Source organism: Protopterus annectens, chromosome 7.part0 (genome assembly GCF_019279795.1).
Source record: "Protopterus annectens isolate FY-2018-M chromosome 7.part0, PAN1.0, whole genome shotgun sequence".
In the NCBI taxonomy this organism is placed as follows: Eukaryota; Metazoa; Chordata; order Ceratodontiformes; family Protopteridae; genus Protopterus; species Protopterus annectens.
Genome location: NC_056739.1, coordinates 464,325,483 through 464,347,793, shown reverse-complemented (window position 1 = coordinate 464,347,793; position 22,311 = coordinate 464,325,483). Strand labels below are relative to the sequence as shown.

Sequence of the window (22,311 nt, the reverse complement as noted above, 5' to 3'; positions counted from 1 at the left end):
TCAAACAGAAAAAAAGATGTGAGGCTGCTAAAAACAGCAGCATGTTTAATCCTCCATGTTAAAAACAAACCAAACAATGTATAAAACAATAAAAAGCATAAGTCCTTTCATCACAAGCTTGTTGGAACTTCTTCAGATAAAAAAAATTGTTTTTCTTTTTGTTTAAATATCCCACTAACAAGTCAGGTGACTAGCAACCAAAAGGGAAAGATCAGAGTAACTCTGTTCTAATGAAAAAAATAGTTAAGGAGGTATGAAGGATAGTGCTTGAAGCTCAGATACCCTTCAGCCACTGGAAAGAGGGTCTTCCATGACAACAACTTTAAAGATACCATAAATGAAGGTTCAAAGATGGGTCTAGCATGTACTTTCAGCATCACAAAAGTGTCCCTCAGGAAGGCTTTAGATAACTTAACAGCCACAAAAGGTGTACTACCTTTGCCAATATGGAAATTGGAAATTTTTCCAGGTATGTGAAAATCTGGAATCCCTGCAGCCTGAGCCAGGCTGCCACTACTGCCATACATTTGGTGAACACCCATGGAGCTGTGGTGAGAACAAAGGGCAGCACTTGAAATTGGTAATGACTAGCTCACAGCCAAAAGCACAAAAATCTCCTGGACTGCCTTGCTGTCTTTGTGTGTTGGCAGAAATCCTTGAGCTCTGCTTAGCACATCCAGTCACCCTTCCTTAAGAGAGTTAGAATAGTGTGTATAGGGACCATCCAGAATGTGGTCTGTTTGATGGAGATGTTCAGTTTGCTGAAGTTCAGAATTGATCTGAAGATCCTTGTTTTTCTTTAGTACCGAAAAGAATTTGTAAAAGACCTCCTAATCTTCGCTGGTCTAGTGGGAACTTCTGAATTACTCAGTTGGCCAACAGATCTGAGATTATCCATGTCATTATTCATCACCATAGGTTCTAGGATCTGATATCAAATCTGAGCTGGTAACTTACAAAAGGGAGATCTGAGTCTCTAGCTCCTCCCTCTCCCATAATGCTCTGCTGCCCTGTAACCCTCAGATATCATTTGCCGCAATTCATTGCAGATGTGATTCCTCAGCTCTGGTTGCAGATAAGTGTTTAGTTTCTATTTTTTGGAGGCAGTCGGTGTTCACATTTCCCTTCACCCATGAGCCCGGACAAGTATTACCTCCAATCAGTAGGTGTTAAACATTGTTTCCAGGGGCTATTTAATTCCTTTTTTGGAACCCTCTTCCATACACAGATACTTCCCCAATGTTCCATCCCATCAGAGGAAGTTGGCTTTCAAAGAAGTTCAACAGCTTCTTCAAAAAAGAGCCATCCAAGAGGTCCCAACAGGACAAAGAGGATCCAGAGCCTACTCTTGCTTCTTTTTAGTGCCAAAAATGATGGGGCACCTGCATCCTATTTTGGATCTCAATGAGCTTAACCTCTCAGTCAAAAAATCCAAGTTCCGGATGGTCACTGCTTAGTCCATTCTGCCTCTCTTATGTAAGGAAAGCTGGATGTGCTCAGTGGATCTCCAGGACACTTACTATCACATCAAGATAGACAGGCGTTCCAGGAGGCATTTCTGCTTCCATTTAGGAGCCAATCACTACCAGTTCAGAGCCCTACCCTTCAGTCTCACCACAGCCCCCCCCCCCCCGGTGTTTACCAAATGCCTGGTAGTGGCAGCGGCTCACCTGTGGCTGCAGGGTTTTCAGGTCTTTCTGTACCTCAACGATTGGCTCCTCACAGCACCTTTGAAGCATTGACTGTCACAAGCAATCCATCATGTTCTTATTCTTTTCCATCAGTTGGGGATTACTGTCAATCTTTTGAAATCACATCTAGTCCCCACTCAACAACTGGAGTTTATAGGAGTCAAGCTTGACTCAATTTCAGAGATTGCAGAATTGCCTCTGCACAGAGTTCAGTTGATCCAGGAGCAGGACCTTTCTTGCCCCCAGATTCACTTGATCCTTCATACTTTATGTTCCATGGCCATGGCCATTCCTCATGTTCCTCTGACAAGGTACCATATGCTGGTCTTGCAGTGGACCCTGGAAGTCCAGTGGTCTGTTCTGTTTCAACCCATGTTCGTCATCATCATCATCATCATCATCAACCTTCTTTTTCCCATTTTTTTCGACATGGGGTTGGGGTATCGTGTTAACTATTGCTAAGTCTCTCAATTCAGTGCCACACGCCTGCCTTCTTCAACACTTATGCCTGACTGTCGCAGATCTTCTTTCACACAATCCATCTACCTCTTTGCTGGATGTCCTCGCTTCCTCTTACCTTCTTCCTGTCTGTCCCAAATCTTCCTCACCAGATTGTCTTCTGCTTTTCCACACGTGTCCAAACTACTGTAATCTGTTCTCTTTGATCTTTTCTGCAATTGGAGCTACTTTGGCTTCTGCTCTTATGTCCTCATTTCTTCGTTTGTCCCACAGTGTGCATCTTACCACCTTTATCAGGCACTTCATTTCCATCATCTCTAGCTTCTTCAACTGTTCTGCTTTTACCGCCCAGGTTTCTGTACCACAAAGTATTACTGGTCGCACCACTGTCTTGTACACCTTACTTTTCAATTTCTTTGGCATTCTTCTGTCATAGACTACACCTGGTACTCTATGACAGTTGGCTGCAGCCCCTCTGATTCTAGCTTTGGCCTCTTCATTCAGACTTCCCTTCTCCCTCAACCACCCCTCCAAGATACTTGAAGCTGTTTACCTGTTCCACTATCTTCCCTTCTATCTCTATTCTCAGCTTCTTCTGATTTCCCCAATTTGCTGCCATTGCCACCATCTTATCTGTGCTTATTTCCATCCCATGTGCCTTCAGATTTGCATTCCATTCTCCTATCCTTTGCTGAAGTTCTAGCTCAGATTCTGCCTGTACTGCCACATCGTCTTCATACAGCAGCTTTGTTGATCTCTCCCCTCTGACCTGTTTGCTAATGTAGTCCATCAGCAGTATGAAGAGCAGTGGGCTTAGAGCTGAACTCTGGTGTACACCCACTCCCACTGAGAACCCCCTCTGTGAGGCTGAACACTGTTTGTACTTCAGTCACTGGGTCCTTGTACATAGCCTGCACTAATTCTACCAATGTTTGTGGGACTTCAAACCACCACAGTACTGCCCAGATCAACTTTCTTGGGACCTTGACATATGCTTTCTCCAAGTCTAGGAATGTCCAGTTGGACTCTCTCCTCATCTCTAGCTTCTTCTTAAGTATCTGTCTCAATGCAAACATCGGGTCAATTGTGCTGCATCCTCATCTGAATCCGAACTGCTCATCTCCCATCTTACATTCTACTGCTCTGCTTATCCATTTATCAATCACCCTCTCCAGAACTTTCATGCAATGTGGTTTGATGCCACTGTACTGCCCACAGTTGTGGATGTCCCCTTTTACACTGTCATGAGTATGCTTATTTTCCAGTCATCTGGGATATGCCTTTCTCTCCACAGTGCTATTAGCACCCTCAGGAGCCATTTCTCCCCTAGCTCACCCAGCATCTTTATCATATCTGCTGTGACCTCATCTGAGCCTGCTTCTTTCCTTGACTTCATTTTCCTTAGTGCTGTTCTTTCTTCTTCTAATGTGGGCTCCTCTTCTTCTCTCATAGGCTGTTTCTGGGGCAGAACAGCTTCTGTGGGGTTTTCTTCATTCAGAAGCTGCTGGAAATACTCCTTCCATCTGCCTTTGATGTTCTGTGGACTGGTGAGCAGGTTGTTGCTGGTATCCCTTATGAAGGGTGTCTGACTATCTTCTTTATCTTTCTGCATTTCCCTTGCAACCTGATATAGTTTCTTTGTGCCCCTTACTGAGTCACATTCCAGAACTTGGTAGAGTGCCTCCAATACCATATTCTTTGCTATTGCAACTTCTTTCTTAGCATCTTTGTTAGCCAACCAGTAGTCCTTCCTAGCCTGGTCAGTCTTTTCCATCTCCCACTTCTTCCTGCACTCCTTCTTTCTTTTGATGACTTCCTGGACTTCTGCATTCCACCACCAGCTTTCCTTGTGTACCTTATTTCCATACCTGGCTCAGCCACATATCTTTTCTGTAGTTGTAACACATGCTGTTTTTAGGCATTGCCACTGCCACTATTCTTCAGCTCCACCTATTTCCTCTTGTTCTTGGGGTGCAAGAGCCCTGAGTAATTCCTTGAACTGCTGTACTTTCTCTCCAGTCAAATTCCAGGTCTTCAGCCTGGTTTCTGTTGACCTTAGAGCCTTCTCTGACCACTGCTTGCAGCTGATTGTGGCAACTAGTGGTTTATGCTGTGGGCTGACTGTTTCACTGGGGATGACTTTGCAATCATGGATTCTACCCCAGTGCCTTTTCCTTACTAGGATGAAGTCTACCTAAGTTGCATGTTGGCTACTCTTGTATGTGATCTTGTGACTGTCTCCCTTTCTGAACCATGTGTTGGCTACCATCAAGCCATTTGCCAGACAGAAGTCTAGAATGGCTTCTCCTTTTTAGACCTGTTGCCCCACCCATGTGGACCAAGGCAGTCCTCATATCCTGTTCTGTCTGTCTGTCCTAATATGTGCATTCAAGTCACCCATTATCAACACCATTTCATGTTGTGCTGCTTTATCTAGTAGGTCCTGTAACTTCTGTCTGAATGCACTCTTTTCCTCACTATCACAACCCTGCTGTGGGGCATAGGCTGAGATTATGAATACTACCCTATTATTACACTGGAGTCTGATTGCTATGAGTCTGCCATTAATTCTGTTGATATCCCTCACTGTCTTCTGAAGCCTCTCTCTCACCAGAATTCCTACACCATTTCTAGCCTGTCCCCCACCTGAGTAGTAGAGTCTGGATCCCAAGCCAAGTGGCTTTGCTGCACTGCCCTTCCATCTCGTCTCTTGGATACAGTGTCCAGCCTCCTCTGTATCATCATGTCATCTACTTCCAAGCTGTGTCCTGTCAGTGAACTTACATTAAGTGCTGAGCTTTATGGTGGGCACAGACTGGCCAATAGGGGCACATATACCCCTCCCACTATTAGCAAGGGTCCCTGGTGTGGGTCAGATTAGGCTGGGTCCTCAACTCACTTATCACCAGTAACTACCCATGCCCATTTTTTGCGACATTAGTTAACATGACTATTAGCGGACTGGAGTTCCGCTGTGGCAACCCCTTACCGGGAAAAGCCGAAAGAAGAAGAAGAAGAAGAAGAAGAAATTAACATGACAGAATCACCTAGAGCCATATTTTACATTGTTGAGTGTCTGTTTCTGCCACGGCGCAGAGTCTGTGATCTGTGTTCTTCTATCTTGAGGATACTGTGCACCACAGTAGATGCCCAAAGTGGTTGGTCTGTACAACTCTTTTCCCTATAGGGCACCATGTAGAGTCGGTGCTGCTGCCCACAGCTCCATTCATTGGTGAGTTTGAGATGGAAACACTCAGCATGTTTTTCAGACATGGGAGAAACCCCATGGAGACACAGGGAGAACATGCAAACTCCAAACAGGCATTGGTCAGATATCAGGATCGAACCTTGCACCTTGCGCATGGGAGGTGAAGACCTTAACCATTAAGCGATCTCGTTTCAGCCCATGTTCACATCCATAAAATTGATGCCTGTGTGCAGATGACACCTTCACTGGTGGCTTTAATCTCAGGCTCTCCTCCTAGGCAGGCCCTTTTCTGTTCCTCCACCCAAGGCCATGGTGACCACAGATGCTTCCCTGTTGGGGTGGGGGTATTTCCAAGGAAGAACGGTCTAAGGCACATGGTCCCCTGTAGAAACCAAGTTGTATATAAACGTCCTAGGGATGAGAGCAGTTCTACTCATGTTGCAGGCCTTTCAGGACAGCCTCCCTTTGGGGATGATTGCAATTCAGATGGGCAATATGGTGGTGGTCTGGTACATCAACAAGCAGAGGGAAACACAATCTTATCCATTGTGCAGAGAGGCCATGAGAGTGTGGGAATAGGAGATGTCCTCTGGGTGCTTTCTTTTTGCAAAGCATATCCCCTGGGATTCCAGCATGCTTGCTGACAAAATCAGCAGATCCATCTTGAGCCCTCATGAGTGGTCCCTCAATCCCAGAGTGGCGGGGCAGATTTTCAACCACTGGGGTCTACCATGCTGCAACCTGTTTGCATCACCAGCCAACCACAAGTGCAACATTTACTTTGCCCTGATCCCCCTTCCGGGAGAGTCACCAAGGGATGATCTAGTCCATGACTAGCCTCCAAGTATCCTTTATGCTTATCCTCCTGTCCCTCTAATTCCCAAGCTTCTGCAGAAAGCACAACGCCTGAGGACATAGCTGATCCTCATTGTCCCTTTCTGGCCTCGTCAACCATGGTTCCCCTTCATCAGGTCTCATGTGAAGTACCCTTCCTGGGTACTAGATCCTCTACAGGATCTGATTTCCCATCCTTCAGGGCTTCCTCTTCCAAATCTTTGGACCCTTCATCTAGCTGCATGGCTTCTCCAATTCCAATGATCTTAAAGCTAGCTTCCCCCATCAAGCATATTATACTAGTCTCCCAAAACCTTTCACCAGAAACATTTACAGTAGTAAGTCAAAAAGGTTTTCCATTTGGGCCAAGAACAGGAATCTGGATCCTTTTTCTGCCTCTCTTTCAGATATTCTTTTGTTTTTGTCCTCACTTTTTCAAGCTGGAGTAAATTTCTCTAGTATTAAGCTTCAGTTGGTGGCAATTTCTAATTTTCATGAGAACAGTGAGCCTACCTTTTCATCTAGGCTTTGTAAAGCATTCATGAAGGGGGTCTTCTTGCTTAGACTGCCTATTAAGGATCCCACACCTCCTTGGGACCTTACCTTGGTCCTGCAGTCTTTGACTAGGAGTTCCTTTGAGACTGCTAGTTCCTGTGATCTCAAATTCTTGTCATGGAAAATGGCTTCTCTGGTTGCTACACCGTCTGCCAGGAGGGTCTCTGAAGTGCAAGCTCTTTCCATTGCTCCACCTTACTTAATTTTTCACAAGGACAGAGTTTCTTTAAGGACAAATCCCTTTTTTTGCCTAAGGTTGCTTCTGAATCCAATCTAAACCAGTGTATTCAGCTGCCAGTGTTCTTTTCTAATTATTGCAACAAAGGAGAGTACATTTTGTGTACTTTGGATATGCACAGGCAGCTACCTTTCTATCTGCTTAGGACCAAAGTATTTCTCAGGTCAGATCAACTCTTTGTGGTCTTTTTCATGAACAGATGTGGTCTCTTACTTTCGAAGGTGACTATTTCTAGATGGATTTCCAGCTGCATCTCCACAGTCTACGACCTAAGACATCTTGATGTTCCAAGAAATGTCTAGGCTCATTCCACAAGGTCTGTTGCTACGTCTTCAGCATTCTTGGCCAGATTTTCTATTGATGACATTTGTGCTGCTGCCACTTGGTCTAATCTGCACACCTTTATATTTCATTATAAGGTGGATTTGATTTCCAGGGGCAGGGCTTCCTTTGGCTTCACAGTTCACTGGCATGTCCTTCCTTGAGGCCTGCCAGGATATATGGTAGCTGGAGACTCTGACCCTGTGGTGATGAATAAATTTCATGGATAACATCAGATAAAGAGTTATGTATTTACCATAACTTGGCATCTGTGTTATCCCATGTCATTATTCATCACATTCCCCTGCCGCCATCCCCTACTTTGTTGGATCTTGGAGAAAGCTGAAGTTTTTCTTTGGTTTCTGGGTTCTGTTTTTGCAGGAGTAGTTTTTAGAAATGTGTTAGCAAACTGGATCTGAGGGTTAGAGGGCAGCAGAGTATTATGGGAGGGGGTGGGGCTATAGTCTTGGATCTGTCTGATCCGATATCGGATCCTAGACCCTATCGTGATGAATAATGACATAGGATAACAAAGATGTCATGTTATGCTAAGTACATAACTCTTTTTTCTAGATTTCAAGTGCTGAGTCACTTCTCTGAATGGGTGGCATGTCCAGGAAGAGAATTTTGGGAATTCTTTAGAGAAAATAACTGGACACTACACTCAACACCTCTGCAGCTGAAATGATAGCATCACAAGTTTTTGAGTGGAGAACCAAGTGACAGCTGACTGGCTCCAATGCACAGCAGTCGAGCAACTGTTCAAGAATGCTGAAAAGCCCTCCCAGAGAACGCTTTGTGGAATTCTTGGTACTGCAGACAGCTTCTACTGCATAGATGGCATCCATCATGGTTACCTCCCTCTGCTGCAAGAGGAACCTTCCCCAACAGTGCTTTGGAAAGGCAGCTGCTCTTTATGAAAAAAGAGTTGCTTGCCTCCATTCTGATTCCTGAAGTAGGATCATTGAGGAGTGGCAAAATGTACTCAGACAGCAGACAAAATCTTTCCATCCCTGTTCACTCTTACTAACGTCTCCTTGACCTCTGTGCCAAAAAGAGTAGAACCATTGGAAAAAGCATCGAGGAAGGACACCTAAGTATAACCTAACAATTATACCTAACAAACATGCAGCTAAACTAATAATAGAGGAGATAAAGTAAAAAAAAAGCCTGCAGCTATTCCAAGAAAGGCAACAGCCAACTGAGTTCAAAAGACCACAATCCACTCTTGATGGCAGCAAACAAGATCTGAAGATAGAGCAGTAGAGCAGGGCATCGTGCATAGAGGAACAGTATTTCCAGGACTGAAGACTCTGAGATGGCTGGTGTTAGATCATAATCAAAACTGATAACCCACAAGTTGAAGACTGATCGAAAACCGAACATCGGATCTTTATTTTTTACAGTAGAAGCAAAATTTGCACTCCAAAAACCTGACCAAACCACTCTTTCTTACTTAGCTGTAGCAAGCAATCTAATTTCCTACCCTTCCAGCTAAAATAGGACCTTCTCTTTTGTCAGTTGCAACAAGTATTTAACTCCAACAAAACCAGCCCATGAAACTAATGGTAACCCTAGTTAAGTTTTATTTTTCTACTCTGTAACCAAAGGGAAAAAAAACATTGCACTGTTTTTGAAAAAAAAAAAAAACTCTCTCAGGACATCATGCCATCCTTTACAGACAAGTCCAAGGACAGGGTATGGGACACACCCTACAAATGTGCAAAACCATTAATGAACACAGGAAAAACACTGCTACAGGAAACACAGCAAGGGGTGACAACATATAAGTTATATAGACAATGCTCTGAGCCACAAAGTCAAGCAGTTATCAGTGACATTTTGATCATGCCCATTTTAAGTAAAAGTGTGAAAAAGCTTTGTGGGACAGATTAAGTGTTTCTGAGTGGTAGTCGTTCATTGCTTCATAGCAAGAGGTTCCCCAGCTTGATTCTCGGCAGGGGTGCCATCTGTGTGGAGTCTGCACATCCTCCCTATGTTCACGTGGGTTTCTTCCCACATTCCAATGACTGGCAGTAGGTGGCCTAGACACTCTAAATTGGCCAAAGGTGGGGGCTAGCTACCTGATGCTGTGAACATAGGCTCTAGATGATAGTCACCATTAATGTGACACCCCAATCCCCATGTGTATATAAAAAAATAGAGAAAGGGGGATTATGAGAGGTTGCATATATGGATGGATTTAAATAAGACGCTTGAAGTGTTTTAAAGACTGGATGTTAAAAAGGAGCATCTCCACTGAATCCCCTGCAGACCAGGTGCAACACATGGACACAGTGCTAACCCTTTGAGTTGAAAGAGAAAGTGGGCAATCTGAGGGTGGAAACAGGTTGTAGCACTCACTGCTAACAAAGAACAGACATCTCTACAAATTAGTGGCCTCTAACCACTTTAAGTGGGTGTCCTCAGGCTACTGTTTCTCTGATTATTACATCTCTGCTAGGCAAAAGGTGGCAAGTTGAGGTATTAGAGCTCCAGCTATGACAGCAGGTGGGAAATCTGTACAAATATGATAAAATAAAGGCAGTGAAGATCCTGTTTAGTATATGAAATAATCATGAACAATTAAATTCAGCAATAAACATGAGACTTTCCCGCAGATGGAAAGATTCAAACCCTATACCAGTGGCACAGAAAGCAGCTCATTAACAAGTTAGAGCTTGATTCTCTGTGCTGTCAGGTAGCAAAACTGACACTATTTTGTATCCAGCCATGCAAGAGGTGTAGGCCCTACCTTAGAAAATGTTAATTATACAATGAACCCCCCATTAATATTCCAAAATGTGCACGCTGATTGGTCAGCATGCCCGTTGTAAATCCGACTTATACTAATGGAAAAGGTCTGATCGCATGGACTTTTTCCATTAGTATAAGTCTTCATTTTTTTGTGTTTTTGGTAGCAATGGAGAACGGAGCAGCTCCATTGCTGTAATCTCGCTATGTTAAATGAGTTTAACATAGCAAGATATCTTAAAAAAAAAAAAAAGCAACGGAGATCTTCCTTTCTCCATTGCTTTTTTTAGATATCTCTCTATGTTAAACTCATTTGACATAGCGAGATTACAGCAATGGAGCTGCTCCATTCTCCATTGCTACCAAAAACACAAAAAAATGAAGACTTATACTAATAGAAAAAGTATAAGTAATAGAGAAATTACACAAAATGGCACTTCTACAAAGGTCCAATGCATCAATGGCCAGAATCTGTTTTCTCATCTGGACAATCAGTGGGTTGCAAGGACAGGAGTTTAATCTCACAGTCCACTATAAAAACTGTCTTTTTGTGACAAAAATGGTTGGCATACACTGAGAGGATAGCAATGTTGCTGACAAAGACTCAATGGGTTTTCCTTGTGCAGTCTAGCTAAGAGAATCAAGACAGTGAAAGCGGATATGTGGCACAGTATTTTCTGAAATTTCTGGCCACACCCCACAACACACAGACACACACACACACACACACACACACACACACACACACACGTGCTCGTTGCGTGAGCGTGCACACACACACGCACACGCACACACACACACACACACACACACACACACACACACACACGCGCACACAGACACACACACACACACACACACACACACACACACACACACACACACACACACACACACACACACACATTCATACCTTCCTGGGCAAGCTCTGACAGCAGAACTTCGATAGGAAGAGATGATCCCACTCTACATCCAAGAGGACATGAGAAGAAGCTTCATGGTCATTGGTTTTAGGCTTGGCTTGAGTAGGAAGAAGGAACACCCAGATTAACATGAATACTGCTAAGGCTAAAGGCTTGCCCATCTCCCACATGGATGGAGACTGAATGAGTAGTTCAGATAAGGGTAGAATGCCCCCCCCCCACACACACACACATCTGCGGAAGAAAACACTGAAGACACACACTTGATGAAACATCCTAAATGCAGTGGAGAGACCAGACTGGAGAGTTCTTAAATGAATCAAATTCCAACATATGTGAGAGATGCATCCATATAGCCAAACTGGAGGCTAAGCTCTCTCAACTCAGTACTGGTGTAACCTGTCAGGAGGAGAAGGAAACCACACTCAGTACAATCCCAGTCTCACATAGACCTACCACAACAGCAGACCAAACACATAAACACACAAAAACATACTCGGAGGCTCTAAATAAAAATCTGCCTAAGCAGCAGAGACCTCCATAGCAGACACCCAAGCAACCGCTACCCCAAAACAAAACACGTGCAACAGATAGCTCACAAAGCCAGTGTGCCGAACAGTCACAGCCCTTAAGGCTAAACAACACACCTGATACACTTGTAATAGGTGACTCTATCGTCAGGCACACTGACGTCCCGCTCACCAGGCTGAACAAGGAGAAGGTCACGGTGAGCTTCCTGTCAGGTGCTAGGATCCGCCACATAACACAAGCATTCAGGTCACTCCAAGGCAAGTACAAATATGACTCAGTCATTGTCCATGCTGGTGTGAATGACCTGAGATGTACCTCCCTAGACTACATGAAAAGAGACATAGAGGAGCTCTCTGAGCATGTGGCCCAGGCCGGTATGACCCTGACCTTGAGTAGCATCTTACCCTCACCAAGAATGATGCCACAATATGAAGACAAGATGATCAATTTCAACAACTGGCTTAAGTATTGGTGTCTTTTAAAGGGGATCCAATGCCTGTCAGCCTGGGATGACATGCTCGACAAGCCACGATGCTTCGCTAGGGACGGCTTGCACCTGTCACCCCTGGGCTTTCGGATATTGGCAAAGGCTCTTGCTACCCCCATAGTGCCTGTTTTAGGCAAGTCTCAAAAGACAAACCCACCTCCATAGGTATCACAAGGGATAAGAAACTAAGAGTAATGCTACTCAATGCCAGAAGGCTAAACCTCAAGATGCATGCACTCAAAACTCTCCTTAGCTTGGAGAACATCGATATCTGTGCAGTAACAGAAGCCTAGTTCAAGGCTCCCGAGAGCACCCCAGCACTAGCAGGTTATACCTCATACCATGCTTTTTGGCCCCAAAACTTGGACCGACCCACAAAAGGAGGGGGCGTATCAATATTCGTCAAAGATACCCACACCTCCAGGTTGGTGGCACAGCACGAAGCATCAGAGACTATCCATGTGCAACTAACAGTGGGTAAAACTGCCTTCCAGTTTATAGCCTGCTACAGACCACCCTCCCTAACCCAGAAACCCCACTCGGCCTTCCTGAGAACACTGGAAAATATGAAGGTCTCTCCAAACACCATTATATTGGGCGACTTCAACTACCCAAACATAGACTGGGAGCATCACTCTAGCTCCAACACCCTAGCCCAAAGGTTCCTAGAATTTATAAACTCAAATGCTATGGAACAACTTGTTACCACTCCCACAACAGGGGAAAACATACTGGACCTGATCATCACCAACATGGGGACTCTATGCTCCAGACCAGAAGTGTATCCCTCACTGATAAGATCAGACCATAAACTAATCTCACTGGATATTCACATCCCGACACCACCCCCTGCCCAGAAAACCACAGTGAAAAACTTCTCTAAAGCAAATTTCACACTCCTCAAAACCGAGGTGGAATCCTTCAAAGCCCCCAGGCCTGTGGAAAATACAGCCCAGACCACAGAATCCTTTATAAATGCATTCTATGAACACCTTCAGGAATGCATGGATCATGCGATCCCAAATAAAACCAAGACCCAATCCTCCAAAGGCAGACGTCCTGTCTGGTGGACCCCAGCCATAAACAAACTATACAATAGGTTCATAGGTTCATAGGTTCATACTAGGCTATCTGCCCGAGGGCATTTACAAGCCTAGCCCATAGTTTTTTGGCTTACGCCACCCCTTTAGTATGGGGAACTATACCCATTATTTTGCTGTGCCTCTGTTGAGCAGTGACACTGAGGTAATCCCTGGGGTATATCTGCGATCTCCCATCCATTGGTCAAGATTTCTCTTGAACAAGGCCAGCGAGGTGCTCTGCCTCACATATACCGGGATTTTATTCCACAGCATAGGGAGTCTTTGGGTGATGAATCTATCCCTCCAGCACGTCCTATTAATAGCCGTGTCGAGGTTTAAGTCTCCGCCCTTGTGGCTCTGACGGATCTAGATTTTTGAGGTGAAGCATATTCATCAAATCTGGGTTTGACATGGCCTTGTATGTTAGGCAAAGGTCACCTCTGAGCAAGCGGTGCGACTGAATAGAGCTGGAGTTCTTTCAGTCGGGCAGCATAGGACAGATGTTTGAGACCCTTTATCCTTTTGGTGAGGAACTTTTGTGGCCTCTCCAGCTGCTGCAAGTGTCGGGTCAGATACATTCGAATGGGGCATTGTACTCAATCATTGGTCTGATGAGTGATGAGTATAGGAGACTATGACCTCCCTTGATCTAGATGAGAATCCCTTCATGATAAGGTGGGCAATGTAGAAGGTCTTCCTAACTACTTTAGCTACATGGGTGTCGAATGACAGACTACTATCAACCTGGGTCCCCAGGTCCCTGATAACTTCTTCTGTACTCAGTGGATTGCCACCTATTTGGTAGCTAGGGGTAACCTTGTTTTTCCCGAAGGGTATGACTATGCATTTTTGGCATTTAACTTTAGGCCATGGCTCTGGCACCAGTTATCCATTTCTGTGAGACCCTTCTGAAGGATATCTGTGTCAGATGTGTTTTCTACTATGGCCCAGTTTGCAGTCATCTGCAAACTTTGTCAGCCATAACCCTCCTGTGTTTGCTTGTACTTGGAAAAGTAGATGCCAAACAAGAGTGGGCCCAGGACTGAGCCCTGTGGTACACCACTTGTGACAGGCTTTGAGTCTGACATGGCGCCAGCAACTCTGACCCTGTGGGTTCTGTCACTCAGCCAGTTTGCAACCCATCTTGTGATGTATGGGTTAACATTTAAGCTGATGAGTTTTTCAATGATACCCGAGTGGGGTATTGTATCAAAGGCCTTCGCCAGATCGAGGTAGGCTGTATGGACTGCCTTTCCTCATCAATGGCTTTGGTGACTGTTTCAAAAAGTCAACCAAGTTTAGAAGGCATGATCTGCCTTTGACAAAGCCAAACTGGGATGGATCCAAAGTCTGCAAATTCCTATGTCTTTATTTATGAGGTCCATTATGATCCTCTCCATGGCTTTGCAGATAAGGCTTGTCAAGCTAATGGGCCGGTAATTTCCAGGGTCGGTGGAGGCACCACCTTTGTGAAGTGGGACCACAGTTGCAGTGCGCCACTCCCTGGGCAGGTATCCAGAGGTAAGACTATGATTAAACAGCTGTCCTAGCTGTGGGTTTAATTCCTCGTTGAGTTCGTGGAGCACACAGCCGGGGACACCATCAGGTCCCATGGATGCTGTGTTTTTTTGCTTTGGAGAGAGCAGTTCTCACTTGGGCGTTGGAGATGTTTGGGGGCTGCAATCGCTGGTATAGATATCTCTCCTTTGGGGAGGGGAGAAGTTTGCACTGAACCTGTCAGCCAGTATGTTGGCAATGTCTGTAGGATCAGTAATCTTCACATCATTTTGAACTAGTTCTGAGCATATCTGGGAGTTTCCTCCCAGGTTTCTAACATAGCTAAAGAAGGCCTTATGATTGTCTTTTGAGTCTTTAGCTATTTTTCTCTCAAAATTTGCTTTGGATGATTTTATGAGAGCTCTTAGTTTTTTACTTATAGTGATCAAGGGTGTCTTACCTTTTAAGGATTTTGCTCTATCTTGTAGTAGCTTCCTCCTTTTGTTGTAGAGTTTGTTTATGGCTGGGGTCCACCAGAGTGGACGCTTGCCTTTGGTACAAAGAGTCTTTGTTTTGCTTGGGATTGCCTTATCCATGCAGTCCTGCAGGTGCTGGTAGAAGGCATTTGTAAGTGATTCAGTGGCTTGAGTACTGTTTTCCGTCGGCTCGGGGGCCTTAAAGGAGACCACACTAGTCTTTAGAAGTGTGAAGTCGGCTTTCGAGAAGTTCTTTACTGTGGTCTTTTTATTTCAGGTGGGGTGGGATGAGGACCTCCAGCGAGATTAGTTTGTGATCTGATCTCACCAGTGAGGGGTATACTTCGGTGTTGAACATTGTGCTCCCATGTTCGTGATGATGAGATCAAGTATGTTTTCTCCTCTTGTGGGATGGTGACTAGTTGTTCCATGGCATTTGAGTTTATGAATTCCAGGAACTTTTGGGCTAGGGTGTTTGGGCTTGAGTAGTGTTCCCAGTCTATATTAGGGTAATTGAAGTCACCTAGTATGATGGTGTTTGGTGATACATTTATCCCTCTAGTGTTTTCAGGAAGGCCATGTGAGGTTCCTGAGTTTGTGAGGGTGGCCTGTAACATGCTACAATTTGCAGAGCAGTCTTGCCTATGGTTAATTGCACCTGGATGGTCTCCGATGCATCGTGCGTTGCCACCAGTCTTGAGGTGTGGGTGTCTTTGATGAATATGGATACCCCTCCTTTCTTGGTATTGTCTGGATTTTGGGGCCGAACGCATGATAAGAGGTAAAACCTGATAGTGCTGGGGTGCTCTCAGGAGCCTTGAACCAGGTTTCTGTCACTGCACAGACATCGATGTTCTCCATACTGAGAAGGGCCTCGAGTGCGTGCATTTTGAGATTTAGACTTCTGGCATTGAGCAGCATTACCCTTAGTTTTTTCCTTTTTGTGTTCTAGGGTGGTAGGTTTAGAATTTGAGCCTTGCCTAAAAAGGCACTATGGGGTGGCAAGAGCCTTTGCCAATATCCGAATCCCAGGGTGACAGGTGCAAGCCATCCTCATGAAGCAGCGTGGCTTGTCCAGCATGTCATCCCAGGCAGACAGACATTGGATCCCCTTTGAATGACACCAGAGTTTAAGCCAATTGTTAAAGCTGATCATCTTATCTCTGTATTGTGGCATCATTCTTGGTGAAGGTAGGATACTGCTCAAGGTCAGGGTCATACCTGCCTGGGCTACATAATCAGAGAGCTCCTCAATGTCTCTTTTCATGTAGTCCAAGGAGGTACGTCTCAGGTCGTTTACACCAGCGTGGACAATGACTGAGTCATATTTGTACTGGTACAATATGAAGTACAATAGAAGGAGGAAGCTACTAAATGATAGAACAAAATTCCAAAAAGGGAAGGCATCTCTGATCAGTATTAGCAAAAAACTACGGGCACTCATAAAATCATCTAAGGCCAGCTTCAAGAGAAAAATTGCACAGGACACTAAGGATAATCACAAGGCTTTCTTTAGTTATGTTAGGAACCTGGGTGGTAATTCCCAGATCTGCTCAGAATTAGTCCAAAATGACAAAAAATACACCGAACCCACAGACATTGCCAACATCCTAGCTGACAAGTCCAGCGCAAACTTCTCCCCCCCCTCCCCACCAAAAGGGCAAATATCTATCCCAGCAGAGTGCTGCCCCCCTGACATCTCAGATGCTCAGGTAAGAGCCGCCCTCTCCAAAGCAAAAAACACAGCATCAATGGGACCAGATGGTGTCCCGGGCTGCGTCCTACATGAACTCCAAGAAGAGCTAAACCCAAACATAAAACTACTGTTCAATCTCAGCTTTACTACAGGATATGTACCCAAAGAGTGGCGTACAGCAACTGTGGTCCCTCTCCACAAAGGTGGTGCCTCAACGGATCCTGGAAACTATTGCCCCATACGCCTGACTAGCTTGGTCTGCAAAGCTATGGAAAGGATCATCATGGACCTCATAAAAAAAGATATTGGGGACCTACAGACACTGGATCCTACCCACTTTGGCTTTGTTAAGGGCAGATCCTGCCTCTTAAACCTGGTTGATTTCTTTGAAACAGTCACCAAGGCCATTGACGAGTGGAAGGTGGTCCACACAGCCTACCTGGACCTCGCAAAAGCCTTCGATACAATACCCCACTCGGGCATTATAGATAAGCTCACCAGCTTAAATATAAACCCCTATGTCACTAGATGGGTTGCAAACTGGCTCAAGGACAGATCCCACATGGTTAGAATTGCTGGAGCCATGTCAGACTCCAAACCAGTTACAAGTGGCATCCCACAAGGCTCAGTCCTGGGACCTCTCTTGTTCGGTATATATTTCTCGGAGGTACAGGCCAACACGGAAGGACTGTGGCTGACCAAGTTCGCAGATGACTGCAAACTGGGCGCCGTAATCGACTCTCCAGCCGATACAAGCATCCTCCAAAAGGGCCTCATAGAAACAGACAACTGGTGCCAGAGCCATGGCCTCAAGTTAAACACCAAAAAGTGTATAGTCATCCCCTTTGACAAAAACAAAGTGCCCACAAATTACCACATAGGTGGTAATCCATTAAGTACAGAAGAAGTAATTAGGGACCTGGGTACCCAAGTTGATAGCAATCTCTCATTTGACAACCATGTGGCCAAAGTGGTTAGAAAAACATTTTATATAGCCCACCTAATCATGAAGGGATTCACATCTAGATCAGGGGAGGTCATCGTGCCTCTTTACTCATCCCTCATCAGGCCCATAATTGAGTACAATGCCCCTTTTGGGATGTACCTTACCAGACACCTGCAGCAACTGGAAAGACCCCAAAGTACCTCACCAAGAGGATCAAAGGGCTCAAACAGATGCCATATGCTGCCCGGTTAAAGAAACTCCAGCTCTACTCAGTGGCATACCGCCTGTTCAGAGGTGATCTGTGCCTGACGTATAAAGCCATGTCCAACCCAGAATTAATGGACATGCTGCACCTCAGAAAATCCAAATCCCATCGAGCTACACGCTCGAGAGATTTGAACCTCAGCACTGAAATAAATAGGACATGCTGGAGGGACAGATTCATAACCCAAAGGCTCCCTTCACTCTGGAATAAAATCCCAGTCCAGGTTAGGCAGAGTCCCTCATTGACTCTCTTCAAGAGGAATCTTGATGAGTGGATGGGAGATCATAGGTTTACCCCGGGTATCATTTCTGTGTCACTGTTAGACAGAGGCACAGTATACTAACCTCAAAAAAGGGCATAGCAAAATTAATTTAAAATGGGTGGCGAAAGCCAAACACATTCTGGCTTGGCTTATAAATGCCCTAGGGCAGATAGCCTAGTATGAACCTATGAACCTATGTATTTCGCTCTAACTCTGAATCAGAGGAACTGTCTGTGGTCTTGGTAATTCAGAATGTTTCTCATATCCCATGGTGACTAACAGAACCCCAATGCAAATAAAGGGTAGAATGATTTGTACATTAGCATCTTAAGCTTTGATATCCATCAACTCATTCAGCTCGGGCACATCTAAGCTTGGTTCCCAAGAGCAGTGTTTCTTGGTAAGCACAAACTGCCTGAAGTAGGATTCTCTCAGTCTGGTAGGGAATGGCTGCACTGTACTTCAAGCTGCCAGTTGCTGTAAAGCCACAAAGGTCAAATCTTGCTGATATGAGCAGACTAGCGGAATTCCCATAAATGTGGAAAAGAAAGGAATTTTGCCCTGTAAACTAGAGGGCTTTGCAGTTCCTAGCCACCTGTCTGATGTCAGGATGAGCCAGTTCTCTATGAAGCCCCTCTCCCTTCTGCCCAAGAAGTTGGCAGTAGGTAAAGAAACCTCCCCCACATGCTTGCCAAATTATAATCAACTCTGTGGTTGCACTTTCAATAAACCAGGTGAAAATCCCTGGGTTTTGTGATGATCATTTTGGGTTCTGTGTCTCACCTAGTTTGAGCACAGTGGTCTTAATGTTCCCTCTGTCTTTCCATACTGTGTCTTGTCCCTGCTTTATTCTTAATTCAGTATCTCTGCCTGCTCTGCAGTACTTCATATTCTTTTTTTCCTTCTTTCATCCCTACTGTTGGGGTACTGTGGTGCCAGTTCTTATGGTCTTCAATGTATTTGAACTATTCGTTTACCTCTTCCTCACCTCCCTGGTCATTTCATTCTTTAGACTACCCTGTCATTACAGATGAGTGTTTTTCTTTGGTGTCTTTAATAAGCTTTTTTCTTTCACTCTTTCTGAACATTTTATCCTTCAATATATCTTCAGCATTTTATTGATCTACCTTTAATGTCTTTCTTAACCTAGCTTCTTGTCTCTCTTCCTCTACTTCATTCTCCAAATGAAGGAATTCATTCCCTTCTTTGTTTCGGTATTGGTACAACCCCCACCACCACCTTCTTTCACTCTCTTCAGTCCCCACCACCATCACCACCGCCACCATTCAAAGTGTTTTTTCACTGTATTTCAAAACAGGCTGAAGTATGATTTACTACAATCTCAGATGTCTGTTCTTATGGCATGTGCCGGCATCATTCCAGGGATGGTTCAACACAATATGGAGTGATCACTTTTGACCACTGGTTACCTGACCTCTACCTCAGTTATCTCATCTGTTCTGGTTAGGAGTAGTTTCCCAATCATCCTTACCTAATCCGTTTCCTTCTTTAGCCTCCTTCATCTGGGTATCTGGGTACCTCATTAATTTTGCTGGAGGATTAGTATTTGCTGTGATTAAAGTTAATATCTTCTGTGACTTTGTTTATACAAATACACACATACATATATATATATATATATATATATATATATATATATATATATATATATATATATATATGTGTGTGTGTGTGTGTGTGTATAAACTTATACTGATTTGTGCTCTTCACAATGCTTTCCTGCTCCATGCACCTTAGCTAATAAGCAAAGGGCAACATATCAGTCCTGACCCCCTTCCCCCTATCATAATGATAATCACTATCAGTTTTATTGGCAGTGCATTTTATGGCACCTTGTATATACACTGCACCACACCCCCAAAATACTCTCCTTCACTTATAGTTTACGTCTGCACTGCATCCAGGTATAATATACAATCATATTTTGGTCCTTGTTTGGTAATGTAGAAGGTGCAAGGCGATTTGTGCAGCAGCGCTATCTGAATCCCAGACTGAATGTTTGAGATGCATGGATGTTGAGTGGTATGGGGATAGTGTGTGTGTGTGTGTGTGTGTGTGTGTGTGTGTGTGTGTGTGTGTGTGTGTGTGTGTGTGTGTGTGTGTGTGTGTGTGTGTGCATGAGTGCGTGTGTGCGTGTGTTATTGTGTTATTTATGAGTAAGAAAGTTGAATTGTGTTCTGTGTGTGTTTATTAAATGAGCAGTTTATTGACTGGCCTGCAATTAACTTAATGGATCAAACTCACAAGAGTTTGCCAAGTTGCTTGGCAAGCTGTTCTTGCATTGAATTTCTTTACCCATTTACCCTTTTTTCCCCATTTATCAACCAGATAGATGGACTGGTCCATTGAACTCCTTTATACCACAGACTACACATTTGTGAACATAGAGATTAAGCAAAAATATTTACAGTACAGGGTTTGCATAATGTTTATTCTGGCAGATGTTATTCTAGAACATACATACAGTCATAAGATAAAATGACAATATTATGAAGATTCCTGCTAACATAGGATATATCAGTATTACATCAATACTACACCAAAACTTAGTATATAGACACCTGATAGCACATGCAGTCCTACAAAACAATAGTCATTGAAAAAAATAGTGGTATATACTGTATCACTTAACGTGATGGTTATCAGCAATGCAGGCACAGACGTTTGCAATTGTGAGTCACTGATGTGGAGTGGAGACTTGTAGCAGATGTGCTGTGCTTGTTTATTTAAGGATGTGAACATTCTTTAGTGGTTTGTTGTCAGGGATACTATGTAGTTCTTTTGAGAGTTGGTGCCAAGTCTGAGGTTTTTTGGGCCTAAGGAAAAAACGCTTCCCTCCTCTTGTGAAGATTTGTTCTATGGCAGTTCTGGATGGCAGCTTCATTTTCCTTGGACTGAAGATAGTTTTGTGTGTGGAACATCACAAGTTTGTTAAGCATAGATGGGCAGGTGATTTAGACAGTGAAGTCTGTGAATGCAGAAGAAGAAGCCATTTAGCATTAGACAAGGAGATGTAGTGATGTTCTAGGGGGATAGGAAATATATGAGCTGTCACAGTTTGAGGTGTTCTGGTATTTCTGGCTAGGCTAAGGAAAGAATAGCCTTGGTAAGGTAGCATTAAGTAAATAAAGGAGTCATACCCTGTGAAGTTTTTGTCCTACCCCCAGTATTGCTTTGCCATGAGAAAGCACCATGAGTGGCTTTCTGTGATGTAATTAATTTAGTCTATGTGTGATTCTCTCCATTAACATTTTGTTTATATTGCCTTTTTAGGTCCACTAGCTGGTGCTTTAAGTAATCAGTATGGAGCACGTTCAGTTGCAATGCTGGGTGGTTTTCTGACAAGTCTTGGGATGCTGCTTGCTTTCTTTGCCACCTCACTGATGCATCTTTATTTGACTATTGGATTGTTATCAGGTAGGTCCTTGCACCTTGCTACATATCAGTGGTTGCACTTAAGGAGCTGGTAACACCTCCCAGAGTACTTACCAAGAAATCATATTAAGACACCAGTCATAATACAGTTCAGATTTAGAAAACATTTCATAGCTCATTATTATTTATTAATGATAATAATGCAAGGAAACAAAAATGATTGCTTCTAGTTCAACAATGTGTAATGCTGTCTGTCTATCAGAGGCCACAGAGCAATATACTATGATATCATGAGTACAGTCTTGGCAGCTTAACGAAGTATATCTGTATGGGTCTAGATCAGATTCTTTGAGGATCAAGTACTAGAATCATAAGATGCCAATGAACAAAATTTTGATTGATGTTTTCCATTACAAAATCAGTGCAATTTCTAAGTGTGCTCTGCCTGTGATTCCTTTGTTTAGTAAGATTTACCTCTTCATCATGTCTGTGAGACTCGGAAGTTGGTATGTATAAGTTTGAGGGGTGTGGGGGACCTGATCCCCACAGGATGAGTGCAGAAGTTTTCCCTGCAAAAAATAAATACAGCTGAAGTTTTCCCTGTTGGTATTTCTGGCATTTACGTTTGATATTTTGGTTCTTCTGCATCTTGTAATTTGAGGTTTGTAGGGGAACATCAGAATGAGACAT

At 44.0% G+C, this 22,311-nt stretch overlaps 1 protein-coding gene across 8 annotated transcripts in view; it reads left to right on the top strand.

Annotated features, from left to right (window-relative positions):
• SLC16A13 (solute carrier family 16 member 13) overlaps window positions 1-22,311 on the top strand; it is a 582,947-nt gene that overhangs the window by 456,810 nt on the left and 103,826 nt on the right. For all 8 annotated transcript variants that reach the window (XM_044077053.1, XM_044077049.1, XM_044077050.1 and 5 more), the window contains one exon: window positions 21,520-21,663. In XM_044077053.1, the coding sequence (XP_043932988.1) occupies window positions 21,520-21,663 (144 nt within the window). The remainder of the gene's footprint in view (window positions 1-21,519; window positions 21,664-22,311) is intronic.